Source organism: Juglans microcarpa x Juglans regia, chromosome 1S (assembly GCF_004785595.1).
Source record: "Juglans microcarpa x Juglans regia isolate MS1-56 chromosome 1S, Jm3101_v1.0, whole genome shotgun sequence".
Taxonomy (NCBI): domain Eukaryota; kingdom Viridiplantae; phylum Streptophyta; class Magnoliopsida; order Fagales; family Juglandaceae; genus Juglans; species Juglans microcarpa x Juglans regia.
In genome coordinates this window covers 17,289,280-17,302,395 of record NC_054595.1, presented here as the reverse complement: position 1 = coordinate 17,302,395, position 13,116 = coordinate 17,289,280, and the positions used below count along the sequence as shown (strand labels likewise).

General features: G+C 30.6%; 1 protein-coding gene across 1 annotated transcript; it reads left to right on the top strand.

Annotated features, from left to right (window-relative positions):
* The first annotated feature begins 10,482 nt into the window (after positions 1-10,482).
* Positions 10,483-12,314, top strand: LOC121247507 (probable WRKY transcription factor 48). Its single transcript, XM_041145846.1, has 3 exons — positions 10,483-11,055; positions 11,340-11,483; positions 11,639-12,314. Exons 1-3 carry the CDS (start codon positions 10,643-10,645, stop codon positions 12,051-12,053), a joined length of 972 nt encoding a protein of 323 aa, XP_041001780.1. The 5' UTR covers positions 10,483-10,642; the 3' UTR covers positions 12,054-12,314.
* The last annotated feature ends 802 nt before the right edge of the window (positions 12,315-13,116 follow it).

Here is a 13,116-nt window from a genome sequence, read left to right as displayed (position 1 = left end):
CTACGGAGTATAATCTGGCTCAATTGTACACTAAATCACATACAAATCGTGATGGTGTTTGGACTAGTCTCGAAATAGAAGAAAATTATGTAAGTTTAATTTTTTATTTGTATTGTCTAATAATATTTATGTTATTTATACCATCTCAAATGATTTTTCTTTTTTGTTTTTTTTAGGAGAAGATGGTTTCACTTCGGGAAAATGTTTATGCATATGATGAATCTTCTGTTAACGATGTAGATATATTTTCTCAGGTTTTTGGACCCCGTTTTGGATATTTGAGAGATTTAGAATATTGCGTGAAGCGTTCCTCAATATCATCCTCTTCTCAAGCCAGATTGAATTACAGCTCTTGGGAGTTCAAAGATGCAAGGCTAGAGATCGAACAGTTGAGGTCAAAGCAACGAGAATTTGAGGCTCAATTATTACATCAGGCATCAGATATGGAGACATGATTGGAGCAAAACATGCGAAAGAATATAGAGATTCAATGTCAAAAAATGTTCAAACGGATGCATTAAATGATGTCTGCCCAAAACTTTATGTCTTTGGGTTTATTTTGCTTAATGCAACATTTGAATAATTGTGATGTTTTAATTATAATATTTAAATATGGTTTTCTTATTTTAAATTTGTGGTTTCCTGTATCATGATTACAGTTAGAACATAATATATTCAATTCGACTAGGAAATTACTATTTATTACTGTTCGAACACATTTTCGCCACTATTTGAAGGAGCAACCCAAAACCATTCGAATGAAACTGAAAATCATTACTTCGGTTCAAATAGATTAATGTAGGTCCGAACACTCTGCATTTTTTTATCATTCGTACACATATTATTATGTTCAAACAAATTCTTCATCGTTCGAATCAAAAATGAACCTTTCGAACAAAGATTGTCGAACTACATGTTTGAACAGATTTTTTAATTCGAATATTTCTCAAACACGTTCGATCAGATTATTTATGTTTGAACACTAACCAAGTTGTTCGAACAAACATAAAGCATTCGAACACTTTCTTCATTCGAACATATCAAATAAATTTGTGTCATTTGAATTGAATTTCTGTAACGTCTGAACATATGACCGATTGTTCGAACAAGATTTTGGGATGAAATCATTTCGTCCCCAAAAAAAATTTCGTTCTAACGGGCTGGCCATATTTCATCCCTAAAAGTATTTCTTTTTAGATGAAAAAAAATTGTTCCCAAAAACTTTTTGAGACAAACTTTTTTAGATGAATTAGAGGCAAAAAGTTATCATCTCTAACAACCTTCTGGGATGAAAAATGGTATTTTTGGGATGAAATTATTCGTCCCAAAAAATCCATTCTCTTGTAGTGAGTTGGCTAGAAAGTTGGCCTGGCCTGCTCATGGAAAACAAACTTATTGCAAGAATTAGACTTGGTTTGGTTATACAGATGAGATGAGATGAAATGAAAGTTAAAAGTTAAATAAAATATAGTTAGAATATTATTTTTTAATATTATTAAAATTTGAAAAAAAATTAAATTATTTACTATATTTTATTTAAGAGTTTAGAATAATTATAATGACTATTTTATATGAAATAAGATGAGATGGGATAATTTGTAAAAATAAACCAATCCTTATAAGCTTTTGATTGTTCCTCTAATATATTAAGTGCAAAAACATGCGTGCATGGAAGAATCTTAAACTTCATATCCTTTCACATGGACTAGGTTTGGCACCTGATTGACTACCAACTAGTCTAAATTAGACAAATGATACTAACAATTCTTTACAAGAAAAATGTATTTGGGACAAATTATTTACAATGAGAATGATTAAAATAAATTTATTTTTGTAAAAGATAATTATTTTTATAGGAAATAGTTGATAATAAATAAATAATTTTTTTGTAGTGATTGTTGTCAAAGTACTTAATTTTACTACTCTTCAATAAAATTATTATTATTTGTTGAATATAAATTCATTGAAAGTGAAATAAAATTTTAAAAATAAAATTTTATTGAAGATCTGTTTAAAGATTATAAAATAATTATGTCTATAGCAATTTTTCTAGCTAGTCTAAAGGCTGGCCAACTACTTGCATACATCGATGCATGCATCCCCACATGCAAAATAGTTTGCAAAAGTATCCATATCATTCGAGGATGAAGAGGAAACTCTTCGTCTGTAGGTTTTCCATAGGTTTTATGATATGGATAAATAATTTTTAAAACTGTTATCTCTGCATAAAAGTTATACGTTAAATTAAAACGTGTAATATACACAAAACATATTTCATTATATATTTTATAATAAATATTTTAGAGTGAGAATATTTTTATAAAGTGGTGTTATTTTTATAAAATATTTTATTAAATTACCGTCTATTTTTAAATATACCGTGTAATATATTATAAAAAGTGATGTGTATTTATTATTTTTTTAATAAAAATTCCTACCGACGAAGAGAATGAGACGTAGAGATAGAGAGGTAGGGTAGTGTAGATGATGTAGAGAGAGAGAGAGAGAGAGAGAGAGAGAGCTATGTGGGCAATGGCCCAAAAAAACCATTACACAGTCGCGTGTAATTGATGATGGAGAGAGGGAGCGAGTGAGCGAGCGAGATAGGGGATGTGGCCCTACATAATAGCAGGAATAGAAACCTTACATCAATTGTGTTACAGAGTACAACCTGAGTATACTGAGGTTATGGGTAAGTTTTTGTAGCCTTTGCCCCCATAGGCTAAGGTAGTGTAGCACAATCATTGCCAATGCCCATCCTTGAGCCTGCTCATTAACCCTCGGTAAACCAACCCAACCCATAAGTGTGAAAATCCGACGCAGAAGATTTGGATTGTTTTTATATGAAAATTTATATTTAAATAAAGTATTATTAAAGTATTATTTTTTAATATTATTATTATTTTAAAAATTATAAAAAATTAAATTATTTATTAGATTTTGTGTAAAAATTTAAAAAAATCATATTCTTTGCAGAAAAAATTGATTTGCTCACGGTCTTAAATTTCTACTATTTTGTTTTAGATTTACACACTTTAGTATCGTATAAATTATCTCTTCGTTAGGTTAATCTCTACTTTGATGTATGTCTCATCGTTTATAACTTTAGTTTGGAAAGGAAAAATAAAAGATGATTGATAAAAAATAGAGTGGTGCTATTCCATCGCTTGGTGTTATCACTAGTTATAAAAATATTTTTTTTTCCATTCACATTTTTTTAATTTTTTTTAATATTTTAAAAAATAAAAAATATATATCAATATATTTAAAATTATTTTCATCATCATTTGACAAAAAAATTAAAAAAAAAAAATTCATCGGACGGTCAAACCGAATGATATATTTGAGACTGCGGAGTAACGTTTTTCTAAAAATTAAGCCCACACACATGTAAATATCCCTTCTTTATTTATTTGTTCATTTTTTATGTTTTGTGTCGCTGAATAAACAAGTTTAGTATTCAAAGCTTTGACCTTTGACCACTGTTTCAGAACTTCGGATCCCCATACAGCAACGTATCGGGCCTATCGTCCGGTTCCGTGCGAGAGTTTAGGTTACATTTAAATATCAAAAATACTTCAATTACTCTCATTATTATTTTTTATTTAATTATTATTTTTTACTTATTTTTTTATTATTTATTATTTTTTACTTATTTTTTATTATTTTATTATTATTTTTTACTATTTTTTTATTATTATTTATAAATATTTTTAATATTTTTCAAATATTTTTACTATCCAAACATAATCTCAGAAGCCTCGGTCACATCAGAACCAAGCGCTACTGTAGAGCGTGGGGTACTTCACCGAGGGCCGAGATCAATTAGGTGCCAGCCACATGCCCAGTACTTGCCACATGAAGTAACATGTGAAGGGAATATTAAAAGCTTTTTGAGGATTGAGTTAATATGTAAAACACGTTATATATATATATATATATATATATATATATATATATATATTATTTAAAATATTTAATTTATAAGATTTAAAATTTATTTTTTAAATTAAATTATATGATACAAATAGTGTATAGTATAGAGACTTTAGAATAACAATACCCTTCTAAGAAAATAATCAAATATGATTTTAGAAAAATGATATTTGCACTCTAGTGCAAGTTTTGCATATTCTATTTGAAAAAAAATGAGTAAATTTTAAATTCACATAAAAAAATTATTTTTTTAATAATAGACTTTACTTTTTTCAAAAGAAATGTATAGAATTTGAACAGTCTAAAACTGTATTTAACATTACTTGGAAGCTAAGTATTTTTACAAAAGAAATGTTAGAATTTTTTATTTTTTAGTGGCTATTTACAATAATTGACAGCTTCTTTTTTTTTTATTTCATTTGTGGTTAATTGTCTACTTTCATCTATATAAAGCCTAATTAGGTGGTAATATGAACATATCAATTGTCTCCTTTTTTTTCCGTTTGTATTTTTTTAGGGGTTATTTGAAAATAGATTTCATTTTATCTCATCTTATTTCTTTCATAATATCATTTAAATTTAAATACTTTTTAATCTAAAATTTTTAATTTTTTCATCTAATTATTACAACTTTCTCAAACTTTCAAACAAAATATAAAAAACAATTCAACATCTTTAAATATCAAAACAAAAATAATATTAAAAAAATTATATTCTAACAATATTTTTACTTTATAATATTTTTATTCAATTATTTTTCTCTTCTTTTTTAAAATTCTATAAAACATCATAATTTAAATTATTTTATTACTATTCACATACTATTTCACTATTATTTATTAATTTATCATCTTATCATTACTTAAATGTGTATTATATGAATGATGAGTAGAAAAATTATAAAATTAAAACAAATTTAAAATAAATAAAAATAAATATAATATTTAATATGTAGAGATGATAAAAAGTATATGTAGCCACCGACTGATCACATGGGTGTTTCACTTCTTTTGCCTGTGGTGGGTAGTCCATCCATCTGTAGTCCCATTCATAACTCTTAAAACCGGATTGCTGAAATGAAGGAGAGAGATTGGTTATCTTGTCTTCACTGTGGAAAAGGGGCAAGTGAAAAATATTTTTAGACCTTGTGGGAATCCTTAGTTTGATGCAAACAAATCCACTGGCAGAGTGAGATTTTATCCATAACTCAATCTCTTATTGAACTAAAGTTGTCTGTTCACATAATGAAATTAAGCAAATGAGTGAAGGTGCCAATGGACTTGTGGCCTAATGGCATTTGTCCCCCTCTCTCACGAGGATGTCCGGAGTTTTAGAAAGATTGTCAGAGACTCTCACTTTACTGAATTTTATATTCTTATAACCGTTTAGTTTATTTATATTATATTTAACTTGAAAAAAAAAAAAAAAGACTAGGTCAGGTGTACTCGATCGATATCCCCAAACTTGTCACCTCTCTGATCATGATTACATATTGAAAGCTTGATTGGAAAGAAAATGAATGGAGAGAGAGAGGCAAATATCTAGAGGGCGTGTATTGTAAGCAATAGTACAATATACTAAAACGGCGTAAAAGGATATGTTGTTGAATGAAAGATAGATTAAAGAAAGAAAAGGCAGCCATTGGATTTGATACGTGCGGCTGAGAAAGCATTGAAAGACGTACGATATAAAAGGGAGGGAGTGGATGATACATATACACATGTGAAAAGGGAATTGTTCCCACATAGGACAACGGGGACCATGGGCCGCATATCGTGGTAAAAGTTTATTTCATTCACGTAAAGTCTACATTCATAATTTTCTTCAAAGACCTAGTTTATGTTGAATAACACGTACGCAATGGTATCCATCCCCCAAATCTTTTCTCGTGATTGAATCGACTTACTCCTTTTTGGAATTTTTCTTCCTTCCATTATTAATTATTATAGCTTTTAATGTGCTATGATCACATGATGGACATGAGCAAAATATTATATATATATATATATACACACACATACATATACATATAAATAAATAAATAATTTCATCAGTTAGTCTTCGTCACCCAAACCTCACACCTCATGAAAAAAATCTTCGCACTCTATATAAAACTATAAATATGAAGTGTGAGAATAAATAGTAATTGATGCATAACATTCTTCTATAAATAAATACAGTTGCTAGCTCTATCATTTTATAAAAGAAGTTTTTCAAAATTTTGTTTATTGACACATAATTAATATAAAAGCCTTTAACATCAATTAGTACGAAAAAATATTATTTTTTTTAATAATTATAATAAATTTTCAGTAAGTAATGTGTTTTATAATTATTAGCATAATTCTCTATATAAGATCAAATGTTGCAAGACAAAATGAAGAAAGGGGCTTCTTTTTTCCCTTTTTCTTTTTTTTTTTGGTTCCTTCAAGCATATTGATTTGGATAATAATTTGGGGAAATCTCATATAGTAGTAAGCGTTAAGGCATTAGTTTGTGAACGATTACGAGGAATGGGACTAGATTACATGGAAGTTAGCAAAATGGGAACTAATTTATAATTAACCAGGACATCATGGATCCTAGTTACTTAATTAGTAGTATTAAAAGTAAAACTAGCTAGAAACTTACAAGCGTCTTTTATATATAGAGAAATGATATTTATAATTTCAAGGTATACAAACCCCTCACATTTTCTTTAAATAAATTTAAGACCTACAAGAAAATGTCATTTTTTTTAATAGTAGGCTATTTTTTTTTAAATAAAATTTCAAGACTTTCACATTTTAAAATCATTATATTTAACATTACTCTTATATATAATTACACATTCCTCATAATCTTTATACAAGTTGTTGCTTAATTGATCGAGTACTATTATTTTTAGTAGGTAGGTAGTAAGCCAAAGACTCGTGGCATCATGCAAACTGAAATTGAAACCGACTTAATTAGAAACATGAGTACTTGCAATTAATTGAGGGCATGCAGATCAGTTAATATTAGGGTTAGGGTTTTAAGAATCGACATATATTATAGTAATCGCAATGAAATTGGAAACAGCTAGCTAGCTAGCCCAGATCGATTTAGATCGATGGCGCCGAAGGAGAAGATCAAATTAAAACAAAATGATATATGGGATGAGATCAAGTCTTTCAATTGATTAAGGTCTTGGCTCTTGTGGGAAGTAAGTGCGGCGGATATATATATATATATATATAAAGTTATGCTAATCCGTATTTTTTTTATATTTTACGAATATAATTGACTAAATTAATTATTTTATATTAAAAAAATAATACAATCAATCATATTAATATTAATAATATGTATAAATAAATACGCAAAAATACAATTTTATATATATACGCGGCTATGGAAGAGTCGAGGTGACGCTGAGTTTATGTAAGCATGCGCACAGCATGTCAGGCACAGACTTTACACGTGTAGAAGCTTCTCCATTAACGTACAGTACTTTCTGCTTTTTCAATCTTCACTTTCCGGGAAAATCTTTACCTCTTTAATCCCTCATCATCACTGATGATTCATCAGTGTTCTACATCTCGGGCGTTTGTTTCCGACCATGAAAGTTTTTCCAGTACGATGAAATTATTATCTCCAGCTAAATTATTACACGTGTTCTAAATTATTAATTAACGCTCAGAATGCACCGCCTAAGCAGCTTACTGCTAGGTTTAAAATATATTTTTATTTAAATTTGTTATCATTTTAAAATATTTTTAAAAAATATAAAAATATATCAATATATTAATAATAACTTCTTAATTAAATTAAAAAAAATAGAATATATAAAATATCAAAATGAGTGGTCAAATGTATATTTGGTTGTCAAATTTATCTTAATTCATCTTAATTTATAATTATAAATTTTTTAAATTTTAACACAAAATATAATAAATAATTTAACTTTTTCAAATCTCAAAATAATCATAATATTAAAAAATAATATTCTAATAATATTTTATTATCTCAATTCAACTCAACTCAATTTAACATTTAAATATAGTCTAAACAGATAAAATAATATTTCTATTAATTATTAGTTTTACCAACGAGACAGAGAGAGAGAGAATTAGCTTTTAAATATTAATATAATTCACTTCAGTCCCCATCACTCGAGTCATTGTTACACCATTATATAATATGTTAAAATAAATATTGGCTGTTTTTTATTTTTATTTTTCACACTTTGGTTTAAATTACAGTTGACCTCCATTAATATGGGCAGCAAAATGGTTGATCCCTACCACCCCCACCCATATTTAGCTTTTTCGTAAGCTCAATATATATATATATATATATATATATCTCGCTATCATCATTTAAAAAAAATAAGAATAATAGGGGAGTCTAATTATATTACTATCCATATATATAATTTTGTGGAGGAATAGTACCACATATATTAAGGCTGCAGGGATAAAATCCAGACTTTAAAAATTAGTGAGTATTTAGATTTAAATTAAGCATAGTTTGGATTGAGGAACACTCTAAATTCATCTCATCTCATTATTATAACTTTCATAATTTTTTACATAAAACAATAAATAATTTAGCTTTCTTAAATCACAAAATAATAACAATAGTAAAAAAATAATATTTTAATAATATTTTATTCAACTTTTAACTTTCATATCAACTCATCTCATTTTAACTCATTATCAAACCTAACTGAATGACCTAGCTGCTTACAAAAATGCTGTACGTACACTTTTCACATGTTCTTACAAAAATTTTCTTTTTTAAACATGATATTTTGATCCCACCAGTACTTACATATATATAATATAAAGCATAAAAAAATAATACGTGATCTAGATTTTCCTTTTTTCTTTTCAAGCATCTTTAATTTCTATGCCCGTCGCTTTAACAAACATGAAAAAAAAAATCTAGCTTTTTTTCTATAATCAAAAAAATATTATGAAAACTTTCATTAATCCAAACAAGGCTTTCATAACCCATATATAATTCAAATTGATGTGGTTAATTAAGGCCAGGAACCTCTCAACTTTAGACAAATAAATTAATGGAATATATATATATATATATATATATTTATATATAAGAATCTAAGGCCACATCAAAAAATATAAACTTCTGTATATGGTTATGCAATCACTATGTGATCTATAAGTGGGCCTGTGGAGTGTCATGATATATCACAAAACATTATGGTAGTATTTGTTTTCAAATATTTTTAACTCTAATGATTTAACTGGTTTTTTGTGTGTCCTACTATTCAATTTGAAACATCTAATTCTTGAAAACATTGAAAAAGAAGAAGAAGGAATATTCTCGACAAAACAATATTTGCTCTAACTCCAATTAAGTGCTTGGAGCATGTATATACAATGTTTTGAATATCGTGCCGGAAGTCGTACCGGTCAAGACATTGAAACGAAATATTTCTGTACCGATACCGTTTCGAGATAATCGATATATAAATAAATTATATATATAAATAAATATATATAAATTATATTCTAAAATAATAGTTTATATATGAATAAATTATATATAAATATATATATATAAATTATAAATAGACTAGTTTGAATTGGGGTCAAAAAATAAACTTGTAGTTTGAAAAAATAAAAATAAATAAAAAAATTGAAGGTTGAAATATCACCGGTACAGGCCGAAATTCAGGCCGGTACGGGCCGGTATTTAGGCTGGTATGAAACATATACAATATGTGTACCGGACCAGTGGCCGGTACGGCATATTTCGGCCTTACCGGCCTGTACGGTACGGTATTTGAAACTATGGATATATATCTAAGAGTTCTGGTACATACAGTCACTTTTACGTATTTTTTATGCACTCTCTTGATGTGATTGGTTAAAACAATTATTTTAGATTAAAAAAAAGTAATACAGTCAATCATATTAATAAAATACACAAAAAAATACGTAAAAGTGACTGTAAATAAAAATTTTGTATATCCAATCCCACACCCTTTAATTTTAACCAAATATGGTTTAGAAGATACAAGAACCAAACATTATGAGTGCTTAATTCTGTCTGCCCTTTTGGCGATTTCATAACCCCAAAATTTCTAATTAATAGTGCTAATATATATATATATATATATATATATATATATTTATATTTATATTATATGCTTGACTCATAATAATGTACGTAGGTCCTATTTTTATGACAACTGATAAAAAATTTGGTTTGGATGGTATCCAACTCAGTACATAGCCTTATCCATCCCAATTTTCGTGAACGAAAAAATAAAAATAAATTTTAGAAACTAATTTACAAGATATTAAAAATTTAAACGAGATAATTTTTTTGTTTTGTGTTTTCTTCGACCCACGTGTAAGCAGAAGAGCCCGTCTACACGCAACCGGTGAAACAAGTCAAAGAGCCGCGTTTGCCTATGTGGACCCTCGTAGGCTGTCCTCAATAGAATTTAATGCAGACACCGTCCCGTCGATATGCTCCGTACGAAGTTAACCGGCAACTACCGGTCAATTCCTAGGTGGGAAACCCGCCTTAGCCAACCTGTTCTCCAAAATCCCAACTCAAAGCTATCCCTCTCATTCAAACTCGATCCCAAAGCACCTATCTCTCTCTCTCTCTCTCTGAGGTAGATAGACAAAAGACTTTGTAATAAACTTGTTGGAGGAAAAGCAGAAGCTCAGATGGTGAAGAATATGCGCTACTGATCGAGTCCATGGAAAAGAAACAAGAGCTAAAGACGGAGAATTCAATGTCAAATTCTGCATTTTCCGACGAGATTCCGGGCAGTCTATCTTTACCAAGCATCTTCGACATGCCATGTGATCAGAGTCATGACCATCAAAAGGGGTTGTCTTTAGGCTTCATGGACATGCTGAGCATCCCTGCAGACTATAACCCATCTTTATTCGATTTGTTTTCAACACCGACGATGATGCCTCAGCCCCAAGTTCAACCGCAACAAGAACAACCGCTTCCATCGACTGCCTCTACGGTTCCTGAGTCCTCCGAGGTGGTGAATACTCCGGCGACACCGAACTCTTCGTCGATTTCTTCGTCCTCAAACGAGGGACAAACTAAGGTTGGTGGAGAAGAGGAAGATCATGACCGAGAAAAGACAAAGAAACAGTAAGCGCCTCTTTTTATCAGACTATAACTGCTAGTCTTTCTTTCTTTTCTTCCTAAATCTAGCTACTTTCTCAGTCATGTCTGGAAACAGTACTTGTTTAGTCGAAACGATAAAATGAATGAAAACGCAGTAAAAAAGAAATGGGAATTGGTACATGGGGAGTTTTTATTTGTGGTGTTTAAATTAAACATGATTTTCACGAGGCTGTTGTTTTGATCTTTATGAATTTAAATTAATTAAAAAAAGTGAAAATTAAGTGTTTGTTTGTATATGCGGGTTTTAGGTTGAAACCCAAAAAGAAGAACCAAAAAAGGCAAAGAGAACCCAGATTTGCGTTCATGACAAAGAGCGAGGTTGATCATCTTGATGATGGGTACAGATGGAGAAAGTACGGGCAGAAAGCTGTGAAGAATAGCCCTTATCCAAGGTAATAAATAACACATCCCCTCCCCTCCCCTCCCCCCTAATTGACTCCAACAAATTTCACCAAAATTAATAATATCGATGGCTTTCCATATGGTTAATTAGTATCAAACTTTGTTAACTCTCCTGAGGTCACGTACGGAATTTCTTTGTGTACAGGAGCTACTACCGTTGCACCACTGCTGGATGTGGAGTGAAGAAGAGAGTAGAGCGTTCCTGTGACGACTCGTCGATTGTGGTCACGACCTACGAAGGACAGCACAAGCATCCGTGCCCGGTGACACCTCGCGGAGGTATCGGAATTGCGACGGAAGCCGCTGGCTTCAGCACCTTTGCTTCGCCATTTGTTCCTCAGCCTCAGTATCAGCAACAGCAACATCCTTATATATATAGCTTACAGCCGCGTTTGAATGTCAGCACCAGTACTACTAATTTGAATCCCTCCTTTCCTAGTTTTGTTCAAGATCAGAGACGTTTCGGTACATCCTCGGCAACTTTCCTTAGAGACCATGGACTTCTGCAGGACATCGTGCCGTCGCAGACGCGTAAGGATCAGTTTAAAGAGGAGGAGTAGATTAATTAATGGTTGATTTGTCTTCTAATGGTATGTAATTCGCTGACTCATGAGGGTTTGGTCTTCAGGGAAGAACCCAGTTCACCGTTTCATATAGATATATATCTACTAATTATGGATTATCATGACAGTAAAATGACTAGTCTTTGACGGGACTCGCGCGGCGCTTTATGTTGGTTCTTTTTTTTATTTTTTTGTAATTCTTTAATTTGTACTTAAAGATTCTTCAACTTTGGAGATATATTTGTATCTTTTCCCTCCTGGATCTTCATCTTCTTCTCGGGGTATATGCATGCATTGACGTTATGGAGGGGTACTGTGTAATATATATATATATATATTTGCCAGAATATTTAGGGTTAGGGTTTTCCCATTCCAATGTTGGTGTTAGAGTTTCATTTTCTGGCTCAAATTCGTAGGACTTTTATCTGAAAAAGGAGCATTAATCTAGAATGAATTGCGGAACTTCATTCTACTTATTATAATTCGATACCGGAGGGTGGGGAACCCTAAAGATGGGATATTTGTTTGGAAAAGTTAGTGTAGGGAGTTTGGAGTTTAGTGCAATGTCTTGGAAACTGCAAGGACGTGCAAGATCATATGATGTAAATCATGCAACAATACTTGGCGTCCGTTAACCTTTCTATTACTGCTTTCTTTTTTTCTCTTTATGCAGTATAAAAAATGGAGCTTGAGGCGGTGAATGGAGATCATGTGAGCTTCTCGATCGCCAAGGGAAATGACAATGGGTTTCGGTTATTCTTAGGATGAAAGATCTTGGCCTTTTATACACGCATGCACACCGCGTACACGAGCTACGTTAGCTTTAATTAAGGAATCTTGTGGAAATATATGGGGTTGAGTACCAATTGAAGTTACTACCTCCCTAAAAAAGAAATCATTGAAGTCCTTGTCCATGTTACACTCATGTCTTCGCTGGCTAAATTTGAATGTTCTATTTACTACTAGCTAGTTTGAATATCAATGGCCACGCTAGCTACTTGCAGATCACAGACATTATAACTTGTTGGCCGGCAGAGTTACGGGAATTGTACCTAAGAAG